Here is a 25,254-nt window from a genome sequence, read left to right as displayed (position 1 = left end):
TATGCCAGAATGATTTCTTCAAACTAACTAAGACAATCCTCTAAGACTTGACCTAGACTCAACAAGTTCTTAGCTATCGAACCTCTGCCTAAGACTGAAGGAAGCTCATCCTTATATAGATGGAGAGACTTATCCTTAGTTTACAATTGCGTCAAGTCCGACCATAGGAGGTGGACGCGTGGAAAGTACTTCTGGTAGAAAGGAATCCCAAACAGGACCTCCACTACGGAAAAGGAGATGAACAGTAATTTGGGATGAGAACACCCTGACACACTATTACAAAGCATCTTTTTGAAGCGAGAAGGTTAACTCGACAGGTGTCAGTTTTACCATGGTTGACAGCCATGTCTCAGATTGGTTCACAAAGGTTGAGATGCCTTCGTCAAGTGACAAGCCCACTTGATAGGTTTAATACCCATGACTACGAGGTGAACTGGTTTCCCAATTCATGTAGTCTTCGTCTTCAGTACTGGGTGATGCAGGTTTGCTTTCTTCCTCTAGTTGTTCCAGACGATCTTCAATGGAGTCTCCTTTCCAAAGAATGCGTCGAGTGACACGGATAAAAGCAGTGGGAAGACTAACGTCTGACGTTCAATTTTCTGGAACTGTTTGGAACTGTGTGAACAACCAAACTAGTTTTTGGTCTTGAACAAAAGAAGATAATGTCCTTAATTCAATTGTATCCGGTTGAGGACGAAATGGACCATAAGCTTCAAAAATTCCATTAGAGATTGGAGTTGGTGTTTTGGAGAGAAACTGAAGATGAAACAAATAACCATAATTAGTGGTTATTGGATGTTGGCTATGTGAATGAGGATAGAGACCTAAGAAAAACTCATCAATCCATGAGCGGTACTGATATTGGGTATAATGCTGATTTGGAATGTGAGTATTACTAAGAAACTCTATAGGTCATTCATAGGCTGAGGCATATGTGCCAATGGGGCCTATTGCAGCAGATATTTCAGGGTCAGCTTCACGGCAAGGATATTTGGCTATTAAGGATGCTGTTAGAAGCTCACGATTGGCTGCAAAGTGATATTGCCTAAGTTCATCATAAATGTGTTTTGTGAGCTGATAGGTGTTAGCATTCCAGGGAGTATTACAAACCATAGGATAGGTTTCTTTTCTTTCCATTATCATTCTCACATGTTGTTGATGAACTGGTTCTGGTGCAGGTTCAGGGACAAGAGGCTCAAAGCGAACCTGCACATGCTGATCCTCTTGTGGAAGACGTATCAAATTTTGATTGCGATGATCTTCAGCCAGGCGACCACGATCTTCTTCAATGCTCATTCGGATTTGATCTTGATGAACCTGTTGGTTAGACAACTCAGGATGAAAATAAATACTATTATACAAATTAGTAACAATGTCAGGGAGTGTCTGAGCTATAGGATTTGCTCGTGGGCGGATATACGCATCATATTCTTGTTCTTCGATAAGAGCATTGACATGATATCCTTCACGACTGAGAAAGTCAGCAAGGACATTCTTGACACCTTCCACATATTCTGTTTCAAAATCGAAAGTATCGAGGAACTGTGGCATCTCAATAGGCGACCTCAAGCAACCTTGTGCTTGGACTCCTTCTTAAAGAAACTAGATAGGTGACGCAAATCACTTCTGAGTAAGAAGGGTTTATCTCCAATGAAGAGCTGAAATTTAGTAAAAGCATTGATAACAGCTAACAACTCTTTATGAGTACCTGTGGTAGTTCAGTTTAGAACCTTTAAAGGCACCTGACTCATACCTGACCACTTCTTCTTTAATTTTACCTTCATGTTCAACTTGTTCGAGCAAGACAGCACCCCAGGCTTCATTGCTTGCATCTATCTGGACAATCTTTTTACCAGAACCGAGAATTCGTAATGGCGGGAGTTGCTGACACTGATCTTTAATCTGTAGAACAATGTGGTCATGCTTTTCTGTCCATGGCGGAGCATAATAACCTGCAATATAATTTACAAGACCAAGAAATTGTTGCAAAGACTTCTTGTCTTTTACCTCAACTTTGTTGATCGCAGAAAGCAGATGATTTTGTGGATACAAGCGCCCATTGGCCTCAATCCGTGTACCAATAAAGATAAGACTTTCAGTGCACCAATGTAACTTGGTAGGATTGAGGCACAAACCATGACTTTGACAGATATTAAGAAACTGACGTAGATGACTCTTATGACCGGTATAGTCTTGGCTGAAAATGAGGATGTCATCTATGTATGGCTGGATAAACTTGGAATATGGGGAAAAAATCCTATCCATATGACTCTGGAATATGGATGGAGCAGTCTTGATGCCAAATGGCAAAACATTCCATTCATATAGACCTTGTGGGACTGAGAAGGCTGTTTTATACCTTTCTTCATTTTTTACAGAGATTTGCCAGAATCCTTTTGTTAGATCAAACTTGCTAAAAATATTACAACCTTGGATACGCTGCCAGATATAATCTTTGCTTGGCAAAGGATGCTGGTTATTTTCTAAGCAGACATTTAAAGGCTTGTAATTCACAACTAATCTTTTCTCAACAAGTTCATTACCATTTTCATCCTTTTTTGAGACATACATAACATGGCATGAAAAAGGGCTTTTACTGGGACGAATGATATTTTTGGCAAGGAGTTCAGTAATATCCTTTTCACAGAGTGCTTGTTCTTCTTTTGATAGGATGAAATAATTGGCTTTGCTTTTAGGAACCATTGCACGGGCATTCTCATCTTTCTTGAGAGGAAGGACACATTCCATATGGCGTTCATATTTGGTCAAATCTATTGTTAACACAGTGGCTTCAAAATCGGCTTTGATTGCTGCTAAATCCCCTCGGATCAAAAGAGATTGTGCGGCTAACCAGACATGTGAATTTGGAGAAATGGGCTTATCAGGTTGTGGAAATGATAATTTTGGGGCATAGGCACGAAATTCATTTATCTGAGGGACCCGACCAAACTGAAAATCTATATAGGTTCCTTGATGTCCAACGGTATAGGGAGACCATTGTTGGAGGGTTTGGCTGCCTATGATGCAATCATACTGTTCTACAGGAAATTGTAGAAAGGTAACCATACAACTTTGAATACCAAATTGCAAGGGGATGTGTGCTTGAAAGCGAATGGGATTATTGGAGTGAGTCACAGAGTGAATACTGGTCTATGTTGGAATCCAACAGTCAGCAGGAAAAGCTTCTTTCCTGGCCAGATTACAATCGGCATCGAAATCTAACAGAGCACACAACTGATATGCTTTTAATCCCGAAAGCTTGACAAAGAGCAGAAATGCTGGACAGGGATTATGCGTACCTTTTTGATAACCGAAGGCTTGCTTGGATGCAGTATCTTCTGGTTGTGTCTGTATATAAGACACATCTGCTTCTTCATAGTTTTCTGCAGGAGGTTCTTCTGTTGTTTGTTCAACTTCAAGAAGAAGTTTGTTAAAAGCACTGAGAGAACTCGAACTGCTTTCATACTCCTTTAGTTCACGCTGAACTTGACTGATTTCTTTCAGAACATCAGCTTTAGCCTGACAGAGAAAGGCAAGGCACTGAGAGAGCCATTCTTTTCTGGATGCTTTACAAAGGCTTGTTGTCCTTGTGGGTTATGGGTGTACCCATGAGGAGCTGATACATTTCCAGGAGCATCTTCATCATAAAGTGGCAAGATTTCTTCTTGTTGTTGTAACAAGATTTTGTTACGCTGATCTTCAAGAGCAGCTCACTCCTTTTTGACTTTTTCAAATTGATGAGGAGTGAGGAAATCTTCTTTTCTTTTGAGCAACTGATTACTTCTAACTTGAATTCTTTCAAGTTCTTGCTCTGGAGTAATCTTCAACCAATTGGGGTTAATTTGAGTAAGAGACCGATGGTGGTCTGAACGATTATACATATTACAATAAAATGATACTTTCTGAAGTATCACTTTCACTTGGACAGAAGAATTGTTCAGGTTCTTCTTCAGAGGTATGTTCCTTGTCAGATATTCTTAAATGCATTACTTGCATGATTTCTTCTTCACTATCTGAGGAACAATCTTCAATACAAAGGTCATCTGAATCTGATCCTTCTGAAACTATTGTAACAGGTTCATTGAGCATATTGACTGATTGCAAGGCGCGGACGCGCTTTCCTTTCTTCTGACGATCAGGGCATTTGTTGGCATAGTGATCTCCTTTACAGATATAACAAACTGGCTTAAAATCCTTTTTTTTTAACTTTTTCCTTCTTTCTTAGAAATACCTTTTTTCTTTTAAACTTCTTATTTCTAGGAAAAGATCTACTATAGTCCTTATTTGATTTGTAGGACTTGTATGACTTATGCTTTTTCTTATGTTTGTCACAGCCATATGAAGTAGATTGGCAATGACAGAGACCAGCTCTGAGGTATGGCAAAACTTCCTTTTTCTTTTTCCGGTTTTGCTTCTCTGTACATAAGTCACTGTTAATTTCTTTGATGAACTGACAGAGTTGTGGAAATGTTACATCATTCATAGACATCTCTGGAGTGTTCATTATACTAAAGAGAATCTTCTCTCTATAGAAGGATTGTAGCTGCAAAGGGAAGCCATCAAGAAAAGTGTTATACATCCAGACATTGTTATTAGTCTGGCCTGATCTGTAGAAATTTGTGTACTGATCACTACAGTACTCATCTAGCTTGCTCATGTCACAGATTCTATTTTCCTTGAACTTTTTGAGGGCTGCACGCTGTTCATTGTCATGCTGACCAGCAAACATGCGGTAAAGTGCACTACTGACTGTAGTAACACCAGCATTGATCAAATCATCTTTATAGTCTATTGGCAGACTATCCCAGGCACTTCTTGCAATGCCCGTTAAGGCATTCAAACCTTTTCTTATTGCCTGATCTGGTGTCATGTTTGCAGCATAGATGGCGTTGTCCATCCATGTTCTGAGTGCATCTAATGTAGCTTTATTTTTGACTAGATCATAAGTATCCAAATTTATGTACGGGGGTACATTTTCATTGAAAGCATATAACTGATCATATGGATCTTGCGATACCATATTGACATGTTTCCATGTACCAGTTGCAGGATCAAACTCTTGTGGCTTTGGAGGAGGTACATGCAAGACTAAAGCTTTACCAGTATGAAGAGAGCGTAAACGCTGATGGTCAACATGTGAGCTAGGGAAATTGCTAGGTGGTCGAGCAGGGGCTGAACTACTTTGTGGTAACGAGCTTAGTTTATCTGTTATCACATTCTCAACTTGATCCTTTACAGACGTCAGGGTTTAATGGATATTTTGTGTATTTGCTAGTTGCTGAGAGCGGACCTAAGTAGTAGTCTGTTCTATGGTTGAGATCTTTTTTGCAATAGTTTGCATTGTGGTTGTAAGCGTTTGGGTTGTACCAGAGATCTGGTGAGTGGTTGCGGACAAAGAGGACAAAAGATTGACACTATCCGTCCACCACGCTTCGCTATTTTGACGGAAACTCTGATAATTCTGACGCAAGCTGGTAATGTCGGACTGCATTTGGGTGGCAAATTGCTGAGATAAACGGGACTCAAGAGCTTGGACTGAAGCAATAATAGTATGAAAATTAGTATTGGTGCTGGCAGTGGCTTGTTGAGCAGCTAATTCCATTTGAACTAACTTTTGCATTTGGTTCTGTTGTACTAACAAGGCTTTTTGAATGCAGAGATTAGCATAATTAAGCATCTTGATTTGTGTGGGAGCGTCGGGTTGACCAGAGGCGATCACATGTTGAGGCCAGCAAGGAATACTATATTTATCATCAGCAGATTGCAACAAGAACTCATGAAAGGTAGGGACTTCTGGGTTTTGCAATGTTTCCTTATCAAATGTGGTCTGTTGACCGGAAAGTAACATTCTAACAAATCTAGGATGAATAAAAGAGCAATTTGTACATTGCATTTCACCATTGTCGAGTTCCATAAACTGAGGATGTTCACAGGGAGCTGATAATGGGTTTGACACTAAGCTAATAGGTGAATGCCGTGGAGGTGTAGACGTAACAGGAGGAGGACCGGGAGGTGTTTTCAAAGGAGTCATTGATGGTTGTCGAGACATGCTGGGTACAGAAGATGAACTAGATATATTGGACATACTCCTAGTCAAGGACTGACGTGCAGGAGTTGACGCAGAGGATGAGGTTTGCAAAGGAGCAAACGAGATCCTAGCTTGATTATAATCTTCTTGTACATTGGCAATATTGGTCATAGTTCGAGGACCTTCAAGCTGTCTTAATGCCTTCATATCAACTATCCATTCTCTTGGCACTTGGATATTTGATAATTGCAACATTTTAGGTGCAGTGATCTGAGCACCTTTTGCATCTGTCTGCCATAACAGAGAATATCTATTCTGAGATTTGTCTACACGAGGGTCCTTTACTACAGGGACTGTTGTGTTAAACAAACGGCCATACAAAGCAAACCAAAGGGCATGCGTTCTAGATCCAAGCTTCATATTTAAGTACTGGGTTCCAAATTGGAACATTAACACTTTATCTAGATGGTCATCCAGAAGACTCACGGCAAAATTAGGGATGACATCAAAGGCAGTTGCACCTGCGGCCATGGGAGCAGAGATACCTCCCATTAACATATCACAGTATCGGTTATGTATAACATCGAGCAATGTCATCATGACAGTTGCTGGAATACCTTTCTGATACAAGGGTTCAATACCGGCCACTATGCTACCTATATGCAAGTACTTATATCCATTCTTTGTCTTTGCTTGCTTAACTAGATTTTGAATATCTTTGCTAGACAAAAGATTGATGAAGCTATGAGGCTCATTGTTTTTCACAACTACTTGTAGTTCTATCAACTTACAGATTGTTTTTGACTTGTAGGCTAACAAACCTAAATCACTATAAATCTCATTCCACTTCTTTACAGGCAATTTAAAACGTTCATTAGGCATAGAATAAGCTTCAGACTGTGCAACATCTTCTTCAACATTTATATCTTGAATGGAGTCAAAGACGGAGCTCAAACTTACTAATTCCGATGTTTGATCTGCAGACTATCGATCAGCTGGATCGGCCATCTCGATCTCTATTCTGTATGTTGGTCGAAAGTGCGCTACCTTCTCTGCCTCTTAACGCCTTCACACGGCTACAACACAAGGACTTACTTCACACTGAAGACCAGACAGAATCACGAGAGACACTAAACAATTGCAAAGATCAAACAGAGGGCATAACAAGAAAGAACAAGGCTCTGATACCAACTTTTTACACGGAGCTGTGAATTGTGAACAAGATGCAATATATTGATATTGATATTCAGAAGCTTCTGAAATATTCACAATATATAAAAGGTGCAATATAAAAGGTGTCATGTTTGCACCATAGATGGCGTTGTCCACAGTATCACCTCTCCTTCAGTACTATCCTTTTCACAGAGTGCTTGTTCTTCTTTTGACAGGATGAAATAATTGGCTTTGCTTTTAGGAACCATTGCATGGGCATTCTCATCTTTCTTGAGAGGAAGGACACATTCTATATGGCATTCATATTTGGTCAAATCTTTTGTTAACAAAGTGGCTTCAAAATCGGCTTTGAGCCTCCTGTCCCTGAACCTGCACCAGAACCAGTTCATCAACAACATGTGAGAATGATCATGGAAAGAAAAGAAACCTATCCTATGGTTTGTAATACTCCCTGGAATGCTAACACCTATCAGCTCACAAAACAAAAGAGTAATGGTCAAATTAGAAACTCCTTCAGTACCTCATTCATGAGCCTCATGAAAGCGCTTGGTGCATTGGTTAGCCCAAAAGGCATGACTAACCACTCATACAGTCCTTCCCTTGTCTTGAATGCAGTTTTCCACTCATCACCTTCTCTAATACAAATTTGATGGTACCCACTATTCAAATCTATTTTTGTAAAATACTGAGCTCGACTCAAACAGTCCATAATATCATCCATCCTTGGCAAAGGAAATCTATACTTGATGGTGATCTTGTTGATAGCACGAGAATCTATGCACATCCTCCATTCTCCATTCTTCTTTGGTGCTAACACTATTGGTACAGCACATAGACTCGGACTTTCTCAAATCAACCCCTTCTGCAACAACTCATGAACTTGCCTATTCAACTCTTCACTTTCTGCTAGTGTCATTCTGTGCACTGCCTTGTTTGGCAAACTGGCTCCTGGAACCAAATCCATTTGGTGCCTGATCTTCCTCATTGGGGGCAATCCATCAAGTACATTATCTGATACAATATCAGAAAACTCTTCCAACATATTTGCAACTTTTGCAGGTACATCCTCTACTTCTTCCTTACTATCTTTAGGAATTATAGCAAAAGCACATATGCTCATGTTTCATACCTTTAAGAAACTCTTTTCCATCAACAAAACATATTCTGGCAGCACTACAATGGCTTCAACTTATGTTTCACTCCATCCTTAGAATGTAGGTATTTGCTCGCCCATCATGTACAGCATGCCTGTCAAACTGCCAGGGCCTACCCAACAACATATGACATATGTCCATAGGTATGATATCACATAGTACCTCATCCTAATAGCTCCCAATCTTGAACTTCACTAAGCATTGCTCATTGACCATAACCTTGTGCTCATCTTGCACCCAAGCAATATGGTATGGACGCAGGTGTTTCTGTCTCTTCAATTTCAACTTGGTGACCATCATTTTTGACACCAAATTGTCAGTACTTCCACCATCAATGATCACATTGCAACACTTATCTTCACATCTGCACCTTGTTCGAAACAAACTCCTTTGATAAAGTTCATTCTCACCACTCAGCAAGACTAATCTGTTAACTAGGACTTCCCCTCTTTCAACATCTTCAAAATGTGAGGATTCGGCATCTTCATCAACATGTGCAACTCTCGCCTGACCTTCTATTCTTTGATCTATCCTTGCTTGGCGCTAGGTACATTCAAATGCTCTATGACCTTCTTCTCGCAATGAAAACATTTTCCACGGAAGCCTCCTCTTCCAGATCCTTGTCCTCTACCTCTTCCTCTCTGATCTCTATTGTTCTAATCATGGAAACAATTGGAATTGTTTCCCTTTTGGTTCTGGTTGCTACTTGCCAACCTCATCCTTGTTCTTCTGATCATCATTACAGCCTCCATAAGATCGTCCACCAGATTTTCCACCACGACCTCTTCCACTATTCTTATTGTCAAACTTCTTGCTTAGTTTCTCCTCAACTCTTACGGCAAACTGGTATGCCTCCTCAATACTGTTCATCCGAACTAGACTCAGCTCGTCCTGAATGCTAGGCCTTAACCCATTAAGATAACGGGCGACTTTCTCCTTATCAGCTTCTACATGGTCGGTTCTAATGAGAACTCGGTAGAACTCCTCAGTATACTCTTGAACAGATTTTCCCGCTTGCTTCATTCCTTGCATCTTCTTCAACAAATCAAGCTCACAATCCATAGGAATGAATTGTCACTTCATTTTAGCTATCATCCGATCCCATCTAGTGATTTTGTCCTTTCCCTTTCTATTTCGTTCCAACTGAACCTCTTACCACCAGATCTTTGCATGTCCCTTCAGTTTTGCCTTCACAAACTTGACCCTATCCAGATCTTCAATATCTTCATACTCAAAGTACTCCTCTAGTTCATTGATCCAATCGATCAGCGCTTCTGGGTTAAGATTTCCTGAAAATGTGAGAACCTCAAACTGAGGTCTTTTTCCAATCTTGGAGATGGCCCTAAAAAGCCTCTCTTCCTCTGAGTTTAGAACTGCCTCTGCTTTGGCATTTTCTTCTACTTCATCCTCATCCTCGCTTTTATCTCTTATGGGAAGATTCATTCCTCTATGCATTTGTTCTTCCAATGCTTGCATTTGTCTTTGGAGGGCTCGAAAACCCTCAAGTGTAACACCTGCAACTCTTCTGCCACGCTCTCTTCGTGGAGGCATTTTCGCGCTTCTGCTGAAACCCTATTGCAAACAGCCTCACAATCGGCGATCTGTCTACACACTTAGCCCAAACCACGGTCTTGGTGCGAACTACCTCACAGTCGGCAATCTGTCCACATGCTCAAGAACTCTAGTCTGATACCACTTGATGCAGGGGACTCCCCTTAATACCATAAACTCATAACAAAAACAAAAAAACAATTGCAAATGCAAGAGACAAAATATGGACTTCTTATTATCGCCGCAAATGCAGAATTACAGAATTCCCAATTACAATATGCTAACCCAAATGGGCGCCTTCATTACAGTAATCTGCAAGAGAGTGCTACGAACTATCACCCAGAGTTGTCCTAGACAATCTTGGGGCCTTTCTTAAATAGGCAGTTTTATGTCGGTCGAGAAGGTTCTAGATGCTTAAACTTTATACCCAAGGCCGACAGACCCTAACAATACACATAGAGTCGGCCAAATACATCTTTGACAAATTATTTTAGAAATTTCGGCAGCCCAACTTCCGAAGGCCATAACTCACGAACCGTTGCTCCAACTAGCTATTATAACCACTTTTCAAAAACACCAGCTCCTAATCTACAGGCTCAAAATTGCATTAGAGCCCTTCCGTTGAGCTTTCGGACCTCATCTGGGCACTCTAAGGCCTCCAACGGTGAGCCTGGAGATTTTTCTGCAAATTTTCCACCGAAAATCTGCAATAACTTTTCTGATACTGATGCTTGAGCAATGAGATTTTTACGGTAGGCTTACAACTCTAAAATGAAACTTCCTGTAGAAAATGAGAACATTCCGAGCTCATATGACAAACTTACTCAAAATAGTAAGTTCCCATAAATAGTAACCACCCTGTCTACTAGTCCTTATTAAAATAGAAAAGGCTGAAAATAAAATATTTTTGGGTGATGCAAGATTGCCCTTACACCCAGGATGCTCCTGCATCATAGTTGCATCCCACAAGCAAGTTGTACTTCTTCATAACAAATCAGTTTTATTATTACACAAATGCTAATAGAATATCACTACCAACCAAGATGCTGGTCACTAATGATAGCTCGGCAAATAAGGACCATTTATAATGTTTTATTCTTAATCGACTTACTCTCTTAAATCAACGCTATGTTAGTGTATTATATTTGCATTAGTTTGAATGTTATATTAGTTGTTTTATTTATATATTTGTTAATAAATATAATAAAGTATTTATTATCACTTATTAACAATGAATCTTGATTATTTTACTAGTAACATTAATCATTTAATTATAATTATAATAAACATATGTTTGTAATTAACATTATTCATCTTTCAGATAATTGTTTGCTATCAACAAATGGTTATAGTTAGCATATGGTTGTATATTATTATTTACTATTTAAAGCTATTTCAAAAGTGCGTTATTACCTTAGTTGCCGAATTTGTCCTAGACAGACCGGGTCTAGATTCGGGCTTGGATCCTTGAGGATCTGGGCAGAATCAAGGATCCTGCCCGGATCCTCAAGGATCCAAGCCACAACCCGAGGATCCTCAAGGATCATAACTTTATTTTGAAAATAAGTAATTCGATGTGAATGTGTTGATTTTCTTTAGAATCGTGAAAATAGATCAATTATCAAGTATATTAGATTCATAGATCCATTCTAGAATCATAGAATCCTTCCTTCATTCATAGATTCATACTATGATATGATTTAATTTTAGAATTATGTATATTTCTCTTATTTTTTAGTATCTATATATATAGACACACACTCACATGTGCACGTGAATCCTCCACGAATCATAATTGGGGAAAAAAATCTCAAATCCAAGTATCCGATTGACGTGCCCAAATCGGATTCATTTCATGAATCGGCAACTAAGGTTATTACAAAAGATAACAATACTTTTATAACCATTGACTCGCACTTCCTCACTGTCTTCAACCAAGTAACATTTTATATTTTTAATCATTGGTTTTCACCTCAACAGATCGTGTACTTCAAACTTACAGTGTCAAGTTAATATGTGTATTCTCGGTACGATAATTTTAAACTGCAGCTCATGACTAATCACTGTCTTTGCTGTTTGTAGTTGAAATTATTCTCTAATCCAATTGTTAAGTTTCATGCCTCCATGTCAACGTCTTCGGCTGGTCACGCAATAGTCTTTGTTGCTTATCATTTTGGAGTACATAATTAACGCTGGTCCACGAATTGTCAATGGAGAATGGAAGTGATGAAATAGACATCATGGATTCTCTTTTCTTGTTGATATATTGGTCTGATTGCTATTATTAGTTGTTCATGTTGTATTTAATTCTTTATCAACTATGCATATACAATAAACCTTGATGCGATCCAAGAAATTGGATATTATTTATCTCCCTTTATTTGGTCTTCATATGTAATGCTTGTAATCCTTTAATAATAAGTTTAATTCTAGGATTCAAACTTATTAAATCTTTATACTATATATATATATATATATATATATATATATATCTTATCATTATTATTAAATTGTCTTTTATTTATTTATTAATATAGTATTATTATAATTTATCATTATTTATTAATTTTAAGAATTGACCAATATTGTATTATCAATATTAATAATCAATTATATTATATTATTTCATATCAGTACTATATCAATTGACATAATATTATATTATATGAATTTGATGTATTAGATTATTAAGTTAATTATAATAACAAATATTATAAATTTATTAATAAATTATTTGATATTAATTATTAAAATTTAAATTAGAAATGGGGACATCACATCCATCAAAATAAGGGATAGTTAATTTTCCCATCTTCCTTTTTAGTTTTGAAGATTCTGCCCCATTTCTTCTACAAGGTAGATATTTCATCCTTAAGTCCAGATATTCTTTGAAAGACATCTTCGGTTGTAGATTGCCCTTTTCCCAATCTTGCTTAATTTGATCTTTTATTTGAGCAAAAGAGGGTTCTTCTCTAACCTGGTCTCCTTGTGGTGTAAAGTTAGAGAATTCCTGGACAGAAACTTTGCCTTATTGGACTTCCATTTTTTGATTGTTCTTCTCGTCCAGTTGTTCCTTTATTGCTCTCAATTACTAGAGCCAGTGTTGTATGAGTTAATACATCTATCGATTGAGTAAGTTTGTTTTGTAGTTTCCTTTCTTCATTCAGCACTTGGTCTACTTTGTTACCAATGTTTCCTTCCTCGCCCATTTGTGAATTTGTTGGTTGACAGTTTGTTCCTCTCTTGATTTTAATATTCATTTGACTCTTTTGCCCAAATTGATTGAGAAACACACTATAGCCAACAGATGGGTGGGTGTATTGACCCTATCACCACCCTCTAAATTGAAAGGGTACAGCTTCCCTATGCAAAGATTTGCAATGAAATTTGTCTTTAAAGATCCCACCTCTAACTTTACAAGTGCTCTTAACCAAAGAACACGAGAGGTAATTCCAAGTAACCCGTAGTCACAAGAAACTCAGGCAGAATATGAATTTGATAGTCTACAGCACCCACGAACACCATAAACCTCTTTTCTTAATATGGAGGTACTCCATGCGGCATTTCTACATGCAAGGCTAAACTAACAGATTCAAATCACAAGGAAAAGAGTTATAGAATTAAAGATGATAGCAACACTCAAATTACCTGAACTGCGAAGGTAACAATAACACTCATATTTCCATATCTTAACAGCTTCACCATCAATTGTATTCCATTTCCAAACACATAAATGAAACCTGCAATCTAAATGAACAAATTTTCAGCGCAAATTCAAAAGCTCACTCAATTATCTCAGTAACAAGGGTGAATTCACACCAAAATTTCGTCGATCCTTTATTGATTGTCAAAAGTTTACATTTATAGGCCCTTGATTTTTGGTTACTTTTACAATCGTGATTATATATTCAGAAGAAGGTTAAGGGACAAAGCATAAACAAAAATCAGTATGACAGATGTCATCCGTTACAGAGTGATTGTAATTAATTCGGAGCAGGGGTGGTTGAGCTTCCACCGTCTTTGAGCTTAGTGGCTTCAAGGCTGGCCTTGTGGCATTTCGTGGCTGCAATAACGACCGCCAATTCATTTGGATCTAGTAGTGGCACGTTATCGGATCTGACAAGCCAGTAGTTATGTTCACCTACCAAACCTTCCACGATACTAACCCTTTTCTGCAGCTTCTCTGATATTTTAGATAATGCTCCATCAATAGCTATCAAAGTGTACAACTCCGATGATTGAAATTTGTCCGGGCGAGACAACTCATTGATGAATTTCTGATACGCAGATTTCATGAGATTGGCATCCACTACTTGTCTGCCACTGCTGATATGTAACTCTGTATGCAGCTCTTTGAGGTATACGTAGACAGTATCCTCCAGTTTCTTCACTACTTCATACACTTGCTTCTGTTGTTTCATGGCTTTAACCATGCTTTCTCTTTTGCATTCCAAGGATATCATCCAGTGGGAAAGTGGTCCATTCCCATCCTTGAGAATACCGACATTAACAACGTTGTCCTTCTCCATACTTATGACTTCATATAACAAGGCTGCTGAATCCTTATATTTCTCAATATCATTCTTCATGGAAGTCATGTTTCTATTCATAGTGCTCTTCAGATCATCCACTCTTATGCACAGAGAAGTCACCTCATCAATGAGGGGCAGTCCCCTAGTCTTCATATCTTCCATCCACTCTTTCCCAATTTTCCCAAAATACCTTTCTTCCTTTAGCTTAGTCATCAATGCCTTGCGTTCTGCTTCTAAGGAATCAAAAATTCGAGAATCAAAGGATTCCCCTACTCCGACAGCCAAAGGGGTGAACATCTGCCATACATATTCCAACAGCTCCTCGTTCATTACTTTCAACTAAACCTTAGTCATTTTTCAGCTCATCAATTTCACCGCCTCTCTCTTTATTTAAGAATTCCCAGAGGTATTTCTTTGTGTCATGTTGAGGGGGACCCATATTGCACTATTGAATGGAAAAGTCCGATCGGCCGAGCTCTGCCAGACTTCTCTCTTTTTGCACCCTTGCAACGTTTCTCATATAGTTTCCTGATATCGCAACTTTTCCAATTGCAGCCAGCATTGGGGTCTTCTTCAATTTCTTGATGGCTAGGGCCTACTTCACTATCTGGGAAATGAGATCTTTTGGTGTCACCCTCTACTCCACCCACTTCCTCTTTCTCTCCAGAGTATTCTCCAACCATGATTCTAACTATGGCACATTTAGTGAGGACTGAAGTGTCAAGTAGTCGAATAGTTTTCTCGCCATTGGTGGAGTCTCTGTTTCCCTACTAGAGAAAGGGAAGACAACAGTCTTAGAAGAAGAAGCAACTGTTGGGATATTACCTTGGCTTGGAGTGGGAGTTTGTGGTGTCTGTTATAGTGGAGCTCCTCCATCTTGTCCGTCATCTCCATCAAATCCATCAAGGTTGATTATGGGGACTAAAGAATCTTGCTCCTTCGAATTTTCAAAAAACCCCTTCTCCCTGCGTCACGCCTTTCTCTCCCTCTTTCTCTGATTCTCTGGTGGAACCAATAACAGGGGCTGGCCCACCTCCGCAAGTAGGAGACACTTGCACATTCTTCTCAGGTTGCTCACCATCTCCGTTGCTTCCTCCAACCATCTGGAAAGGTCCCACTGAAGTATTTGTTGTTGTTGCTACTATGGTTGTTGAGGCTATGGTAGCAAACTACGCAGGCTAAGAACCCGACGGTAAACTTCCTGTCCTCTTTCTCCAAGCTCAAGTCCATTCAACCCACTTGTCTGCTCTTTTAATTATTCTATCCATTAGCACTTCCAAATTGCTAACTATTGGACCAAGGGAAGGAGTTGAATCAATGGATTTGCCCTTCACCTTACTCAAATAAGTGGAAGATTGCATGAACTCCCCATTGTTCTTGATTCCTTCCACATCAATATCTACACCATACAGCTTCACCTACTCAACAATCATTCTTGAGAAAAATCTTTCTCAGCTCTCCACCTCATCTGCATAGTTGGCCCAATAGTCTTCCAGTGTTGGAACATGATGGTATGACGGGCCTAATTGTAGGTTGTCCTTAATGTAATTCACTAGATCAAACTGCAACCCGATAACTTCATAGGAGGTCGGCCTATACTTGTCCTCAGAATTCTTCACTGCATTCTTCGCATTGGACTGTGAGGCACAAGAATAAGTTCCAACTACGATAGGAAATGAAATCCCACCCTTCTTCACAGTCGAGCAAATCTCGTTCACTTCTAAAATTTGTCGGCACATCTCCACCAATACTATGTGATCATCTGGATATCTCGGGAGTTTCCATGGGAACCCATCAAATCCTACAACTTTAATATAAGAAAATGTCAGGAACTAGATGAAAAAGCTTCTGAATTGCAACACTGCTGAGATGGCTTCGTAGGAGAAGTGGCACTCTGGACACCCTTGCCACATGTGATAGATCCTCATAGTGAAGGCATCATTTACCTTAACAAAATCTGCATAGCTTCTATGCAGTTGAAGACAAGGATAAAAATCATGGACCAAGGTGGACTCATCAAACACTTGAATGTGCGAGAGTCTCGGCCATAGCTAAATAGTGGCCAAGGCATAGATCAAATACGAGGACATGAAGAATCTCTATTGGACCTTGGCAACCTAGAGCCAACTAGAAAAATTAATGTTGAGAATTTGGCCCTAGTTGATGCATTATCCTTTTGCACAAACAGTTTGCACCATATAGAAAATTCAAAAAATCTCCACGAAATTTAGAGAATTGTCATTGCCTTTCAAATGATGTAGAAGCAACATTATATTGATGATCTCCCGCTTCAAATTTGTGTCGTACAGTCTCTTTGACACTTTGCTCTTTCTGCTCTGGGGGGCATGGAACCAAGTGGTCATCATGTCGCCCCACTGTAGTGTCTTCTTCTCATTAAACATAAACACCAAGTTCTAGAAATCCATGTGAGTGTAAACTTCCCTTATCGGTAGCTTGAAGCTATTCTGCAATGTACTTCGATCAAGGGATATCAAAGCTTTGTCGCCTAGCACCCCTATCTGCTTGGTATCAGGATCAAAATGAGCTATGCACTCATGAATCAACTTTGGCGCTTGTACAACAACAAGGAAACCAACCACCTCAACTAAACCACTTTTCTTCAACTGCTGAGTAATAGGGTGAATTGGGTCTGCATTAAGTCTTTGGTGCAAACCATCCAGATCATAAAACCTTAATGAAGTATCACTTAGATTCTTAAGTGTGCAATCTATTCCGTTGAGACTATCATACCCCATAAACCTCGCAGCCATGATTTTTATAGCACTCTGAGAAACTAACTTATAGATTTTGAAAATGATCGTTAGGGGAGGGAATGATTGCTTTTTACCGGGTGGATCTTTCTTTATAAATTTCCTTTTTGATCGTTGGATGAATATCTATGCGATCAGATTCACATTAAATCCCGGCACACGTGGAACTTCTCAACGATAGGATTTGAATTAACTCCTGGATTAACGAGCAAAAGGTGAGGTCATCCGCACCTTTCCGTACAACCAATTAACAAAAAGATCATATTATTTGAAAATTCGCCGACTTGAAATGAAGCAGCATGAATAGCAACTTCCCGATGTGAAATTTTGGCTAAAGCATGAGAACTTAGTTGGGACTCAGATTTCCGGCTTCTTAGGGAGACAATTACACCTCCAGCTTTGGGGAACTTCTTCTTCTTCTTCTCCGAAACTCTTTATACTTGACCTTTTCGCCTTTCAAGAAACTCCCATAAGTGATTCACTTCGAACACTCTGCTCAAGACCTCCTTTGAGCACCTCAAAAAGTGGAACTCTACATACAACATTCTGTGGACTTTGTCAATTTTCCACCATTCCCAAAATTTGAGAATTACAATCGCTGAAATCAGTAAACCATGAAAAGAGCTTCTTCCCAAAAAGTCTTTATACTTAGATTTTTCTTCACCTTCGGGAAGCCTTCGGAACTATTTCCCTTCGAACACCACGCTCCATGAACTTCAGCTTGATACCTCTTTACGACTTAACCGTTGGAGCAACCTCCTTCGCATTTTGGCAACTCCTCGAGAACACTTCACCTCCAAGCAGAAAAAACACGGAATAGATGAAACTCTGAACTCTAAATTCTTTTGAAGAACTAATAGGACTTAAGCAGATCTTCTTAGGAGGAAACCTAGACACTTCTAAAGGGGAACAACACTTCAAGCACACTAGACTAAAGGATCTTCCACTTAAGGCAAGCAGATGGAACACTGGAGCACTAAGATTCTGAAAACCCAACAAAGGGAAACAATGGACTCCCGATGAGAAGCAACTCCTAGCCAAACCCAATATAGGAATTAGAAAAAATTTCGCATGTGTTTAGCAATTAAAGGGAAGGCTTGAAAAAGGGATGACTGAAAGTGTGGCAACAGAATTTTCTTTTTGTCTTGTTCTTCTTTTGTTCTATGCATAGTAACACATGGACACGTCCCCCCACTTTTTGGCCCACATCCCGAAGACGAGGATGCACCGGGGTCTCCATTCCCCTATCCCCAGTGGCGCAACTAGATTCCGCCACCTCCGCCGAGGATGGGGGACCTCCCGGTGTTGACTATTTGCTGATTTGACTATTTATATTCAATGTTCGATGTTCCAATTCAATACAATGTTCAAGTATTTACTCTTTTACATCTTTATATCTTATATCGCAATACATCTTTTCATAACTAGCATTTTTAGTAACATACGTATAGTATATACTATATACAACCCCCTTGCTTGGGATTCCAATCCCAACAAGGTCTAAAAGTATGCCCTTGCTAAAAGATGAAATCTCAAAACTTCAATCATGTCCAATTTCATTTGCAATCAAACTAGGAAAAATAGAGGTAAAAGGGGATCTAATTAACAAGGTTTTGGCAAAAAATGATGAAATGTTGGGAAAAATCCAGAATTTGTCTGTCTCTTGGGAAAAATCCCAAGGATATGGCGGAGTCTGCCTATCTCTCAAGAAAAATCCCAACCAAACACAGATTTCTGCCATCAAAGGTGAGTATCTAAAACTTTTTTTTTGCTCCCAATTCGCTTGGTAAGGAATGAAAAAGAAGGCGAACGTAAATAAACACAACATTTTGGCAAATAGGGATGCAATTATGGACTGAATCAGAGCTAGAACCAAAGCAATCAGATCCTAAAATTTCCAGACTTCAATCCAAAATCAAGGAAGGAATAGAAAAAAGAAAAGTAGACAAGGAAAGAGTGTGACTGAAATTTGAGATAAGGGCATAAAGTTTGTCCCAAGAAGAGGGTGGATTCCGCCCTCTACTTCGGATTTTAATCCCTTGACACCCTCCATTTCTGCCCAAAGATTGGGCTGGTTAGAAAAGACAAAGGGGTGTAAATATTGATTTGAAATTTTGAACTAAACCAAAATATGCCACTAGGTCGGCCTTTGTGGGAGGTGGAAAAGATTTGAACTTGATTACTTTACTGCCCCATAAAAACTCAAGTCAGTCCCTCCAAGGGCATGCCCTTTCAGCCCTTGAATCGCTTATATTAGGCAGTAAATTTCACCAAATTGAGCAGAAAATAACCACCAAAATTGGCAGCAATTTATCTAAAGGAGTAAGTCGTCTTGAAAAGGGCAGCAAGCTATCTTGTGAGAACAATAACCTCATCCTTGCCAGATGTTTTGAGACTTGAAGACGCATCAATTTCGAGTATAAAAGGTAGATTTCTTTTAAAATTTGAACCAAAGAGGATACAGAAAAACAAAATCTGGGCATGCTAAGCATAGCAAAACTTATTCATTTTCCAAAAAAAATTCAGTGAATCCATTTCTTAACAGAATAAAGATCATTTTATCAAACTTGGGATTTGCAAGAATAAAGGGAAGTTGATCTTGGACTTGAGAATATCCATTTTTGCCTCCTTGTTTAAATGTTGGTGTAATTTTTTTTCATGCAAGCTATCATATGTCCTTCATTGTGTTTGTTTCCTATCAATTTTGTGAGCTTAATGAAATATTTCCTTTGTTTTGCAAGGAAAATCACTCATGGAGAAGCTTGGAGAAGGCAGAGGCTTGGACAGAAGAGATGTTGGAAGCAAGGCCAAGCTCAAGGACTTCAAATGAGGAGTTTCAAAATCAGGTTATCAAGTTTGACGATTCTAGGCAAGATCAAGATGAAGTTCAAGAAAACAAAGAATAAGAAGACTGGAAATTTATCACCATCATGAATTTCCTCCTGAAATCCAAGTTTGTTTTGAAAGGCCTAGCTACATGAAGGACTTCATCACTTCATGAAGTTCAAGGTTCAAATTTGTCAAAACAATCAAGTCCAAATCATGGCAATGAGAAAGTTTCTAAGAAAGAAGATGGAGAAAATTTGAGAAGACAAAGCAATTTGGGAATATACCATCACAGTCAAAGGCTCGATAATGTTGAGTATCAAGAGATATTTTCTCACTGCCAAAAGATTGATCAAGCCTATGAGGTAAGGATGTTAAGGTGGTGCCCACTTGTCTTCCACTAATCAGAAATTTCAAGTTACTCATGTTTCAATTGCATTGTGCCAAGTGTAGAATTTTCTCATTGGCTCTCAAAAGCATTGTAATTTTCTTATTGGCCCGTGGGGTGGTGCCTTCATATAATTGGATGATAGGGTGGCAACCCTAATTAAGGTTTGTAGGGATAATTCTTGGCCCTCGATCTTGAATTGATTTTAGCCCTTATTGTAGTTAAACAACTTTAAAAGGCCAAGGCCTTCTCATTTGTAACAGTTAGTTGGATTGTAGATTCATTAGACAAGCACTAGTAGTAGAAGTAGAGTAGGAGAGGAGACTTGATGAAATTGTTGTCAATGTGATTGATGATTCCTTGTTGCCCTTCATGTTGGATTAATTAATGTTGTTTTGAAGTATGTCATTAGATTTCATTTCATGTTAAATAGAAGTAAAAATAGATGGATGGAAATTATTGTTGAATAGTGATTAGTGGTAGAGCTAGTGTCCACACCTTTTGGTACTTGTTGATTGTAAGTAGCAGTGTAAGGTTAGATATGGGCCTAATTGCAAGTGTTGAACTTCTACTGGAGATGTTCATTTTGATCGTGCTTTCATAGGGTATTTGGATGAATATTGACCATGTGAAAATCATTACCACATCCATAGAAAATAGCACCCTCCTATGCCTAGTTGACTCAGCGAAGCAAGGATTGGTTAGAGGCTGACCCCATCATCAACATTGTCTTGCATTCTTAGAGTTTGAGAGAATTCCTAAACCCTTATCTCTTTGCAAGTTACTTGGAAGCGTTTGAAGAAGTTTAAGAGTTGATATTCATTGAATGAACATTATATGTCCCTTTGTGATGACCACCATATCACATCATTATAACTCAACAAAGTCCACGATTAAGAAGAAACCTTGAGATTGCCTCATTTGATCACACAGTCCAGATATATTGTTTAGCATATGAGCATCCTTATTCAAGAGAGAGACGGAGATTTAGTGTTTCATCCTAGAATACTAAGCATTTGATTTTGTATGTTATAGCAAAAAAAAAACCAACAAGTCCAAGTCCACAACACCCTCACCGGATGTTTAATTGCAGGCTTTGCAAGTCTCAATCCTAGACTCACCAAGCCTACACATGTATCATTCACATAGAAAAACATCATACCAAGCCCTGAATAGGTGTGCACACTTTTAAGACGCTGCTCATTTTATGTTATTTTTTATTTGCCATCTATCTTCAAACTATTTTCACTAGGATTGCATGCAAAGGAAATGATATTGGAAGGATATGGGAAATTTTCAAAATACCCTATTACCAATACAACTAAAATTGACAATTTAAAAACATACATATACTCAATTATTTATATATCTAAAGATAATAGTACATGACTTTTAATTCACATGATACTTACATATAAAAGTTTCATCAAATAAAACAAAATGCAATAGTCGCCAAAAGAAAAACTACCAATATGAGAAACATTTTCAAGTTACCGTTTGCAATGGTAAACCATGATCCATTTCTCTTGTATCATAATTCTCCCCCATATACTCACTCAAACATGCAGAACAGGACTGTATGCATTTTGTTTTTTATCAGAGGATTTCCAATATTTGGAACATGTGATTGCCATTGTGATCTTCAGTTTTCAGAACAAAAGAAAGTATCAAGTCTGTAAATTTAGATAGACAAGTTTATCCTGGGCAAGAACTCCACTAATCTACCTTGTGCCATACCTTAATACTTGTAACCTGCAAGTCATATACCTTCACAAAGAAATAAAGTGCTCTTTCCATGTCCTCAGCATCATAGATGACTGATTTCACACCCAAGTAAGGACTAAGAAATACTTTTTACAAAGAATCATGCTCTGTTTTCTTTAGTGGCATAAAACCAATGCAGAGACAGATTTATTCATAAGCTATTTCACCTACTCCTCTCCATCACCAGCAACCTTGATCCTATTATTTTCTAACTTCAGATTTTAACATGCAAGACAAATTAGCTTCTAATGGTTGAACCGGGTCCCAATTCATGAAGCTAGTTTTGTATAGGTTTTTAAGGTGTACCCTAATATTTTATTCATTATTTTTATGATAATTAAGAATTTGTAACATGTGACATGTCAAATGATCCTAAATAAGTATCATATGCATTATGAAGATACAAAAATAAATCCCAAGGTAAATTAATTTTGTAGTTTTTCTAAGCTAACATGAAGAACAACTTATCATTTAGAAAGTTTTAATGGCATAGTACCAAATCTAATAATATGAAACTTAAGAATCTATAAATTTGATGAAAATGGGCAATGTTTTCCCGAAATACGAACATCTGGAAACAAAGCTTGTAAGCAAGTTAGGAAATACCAAAGTTTGTGCTGTTGGTCCATTTGTACACCACATTTTGTTTCCATTAATTCGATAACCACCATTTACACGATCAGCCTTACATTTCATGCTGACAACATCAGAACCAGCTGAAAATGAATGTATGTCAGGTTCCTAGGCAACAAACTTGCATTTTGCAAAGCATACATAGGTAAAAATTAGCTTAAGTCAAATTTATCGACTTCTAACACAACAAAGAAGTTCCAAACATATGTCCAAATAGAAAACTGTAATAAACTCACAATTTGGCTCACTCATTGCCAATGCGCCAACATGCTCACCACTGACTAGCTTCAAAAACAAACAAGTGCATAGAAATGTTCATGAACTTGGGAAAGAAGGAATGAATATTAGCATTACAATACTACAATGTATCGAAAAAAAATACACTTGATAAGTCTATTTTAAATAGAGTAACATAGCACTATGAAAAAACACACCAAAAAGAAAAATCACAAGAATGAACCCAAAGACACATGGTCCACCCTACAGAGAGAATCTTGAAACGTGGAAGAAAACAGAAGATATACCAGTCAATGGAGTTAACTCATCATTTAAAATGCTATCGATTTGACCAAAAGTGAAATAAAAAGTAGAATCCAAGTTCTATATATGTAACCTTCCAATTTAACCCTCTATATATTTTTAATTCTAAAGTCAAAAGAGTATACACATGCTATAGGCATCCACTTCATGTAATGGTTGCATGTCCTTGTCAACAACTCAATACATGCATGTATTTATGATTCATCTGTCCTCTATGAGGATACAAAACAGAAAGAAAACAAGTTCATATGTAAAGCAATGGCTAGAGTATATACAATAGTACACGTTAATTGCCAAATAAGTGCAAGTAATATATCAAATAGAATATTTTTTAAATAGCTTCAATGATGATCTCTTCTCTCTTCAAGTCATAATCAAAACCCTAAACCTAACCATAATGTAAACACTTACCCTACCCATAACCATAATCCTATCCCTAGTCCTAAACCCTAACTCTAATCAAAACCCCAACCATTATTCTAACCGTGACATAAACAATAACCATAATCCCAATCCTAAACCCTAGTTCTTACCCTAACAATAGTCATAATCATAAACAAGATCATAACCTTAACTTAGACCCTACAACCAAACCTAACCCTAACCATGGTGTAAACCTAAACCCTTATTTGAGTCCTAACCCAAAGCCCTTGCACTAATCAAAACCCTAATCCTAACCATAATCATAATCCTAACTATATAATCAAATCCTAACCCTAAAACCTAACACTTGATAATACTAATAAAGATTTGTAAGCACTAACCGTAACTATAATCCTACCCCAAACCCTAACCCTAGTCCTAAATCAAGACCCAAACTCTAACCATGATGCAATCACTTACCCTGGCAACCATCCTAAACCTAGACCCTACTCATAACCTTGATAGAAACCTTAACCCTAACCATAATCCAAACTGTAATCATAACCCTAAGTCCTAACTCTGATCAAAACCCTAACCCTAATTCTAAATCCTAAACACTAATCCGAATCCTAACACTAAACTATAACCCTAACCCTAATACTAAACATAATGTAAACCCTAACCCTAACCATATTCCTCATACAATATGATTATCTACTAATTAAGTCTTCAATGTTGCACCATGACTACTACTAGCTTATATATACTTTATTATATATATAAAATACGTCAAGAGATATCCTTCTCAATGTTCCTATTTTAATTATATTCACCCCAGGGTGTAATAGGCGCCTCAAGAAAGATATCTCTTGGCATATTATATATATGATTAAATATATATATAAGCCACTATATATGAGGATAAACAAATAACATCTTCCCAAAAAACTATTTAAAATTGAAAAACACACCTTCTAGAGTACTAGAAATTGAAAAATATTCATTTTAATCTTTTTAAGACAACAAAACATGTGCAATGTGGCAACTGCAAATGTATTGATATTGGAAAAAAACACTTGGACAAGATCATAAATTACCAAGAATAGACACAAAATGCATAGAGAAATGTGCATATTCAGCATAACATGTGAAGGATGACTACTGTATTGTGTTGAGTTTGACAATGTGTATAATTGATATTGCAAATGAGTTAGCTTCCCAATTTCTTAAAAAGGTAAAGTGGTTTGCAAGCTATAACTAGAAAAGCAATCTTAATCATTTTGCCATGGTTTGATTCCTAGACGAATCTCTAATCTTGTGAATTTAATTGCAAATTTGTTAGCAAGGATTTAGTTGACACAATGTAATTTGACCTCTTAACTTTAAATAAAATTGAAAATCTTAAAGAAGCAGCCAATGATTACTCCATATGGTAACAACAGCTTCATCTTCTCTATTCATCATGTTACCTTGAATGGTGTCAGTATGCAAATTGATTTTTCCCTAGGAATTTCCATTCAAAATTCTCACT

General features: G+C 37.9%; 1 protein-coding gene across 1 annotated transcript in view; it reads right to left on the bottom strand.

Moving 5' to 3' along the window:
- Window positions 1–25,254, bottom strand: part of IVD (isovaleryl-CoA-dehydrogenase) — a 155,485-nt gene that overhangs the window by 89,387 nt on the left and 40,844 nt on the right. The window contains exons 6-7 of the mRNA XM_089791891.1: window positions 23,057–23,105; window positions 22,794–22,903 (exon numbers count right to left, since the gene is read on the bottom strand). Of these exons, the coding sequence (XP_089648017.1) occupies window positions 22,794–22,903; window positions 23,057–23,105 (159 nt within the window). The remainder of the gene's footprint in view (window positions 1–22,793; window positions 22,904–23,056; window positions 23,106–25,254) is intronic.

This window comes from Cupressus sempervirens, chromosome 7 (genome assembly GCF_028749045.1).
Source record: "Cupressus sempervirens isolate cs-2001-9-10 chromosome 7, ASM2874904v1, whole genome shotgun sequence".
Lineage (NCBI taxonomy): Eukaryota > Viridiplantae > Streptophyta > Pinopsida > Cupressales > Cupressaceae > Cupressus > Cupressus sempervirens.
Note: the sequence above shows the minus strand (reverse complement) of the source record. Positions and strands in the feature narration are given on the sequence as shown.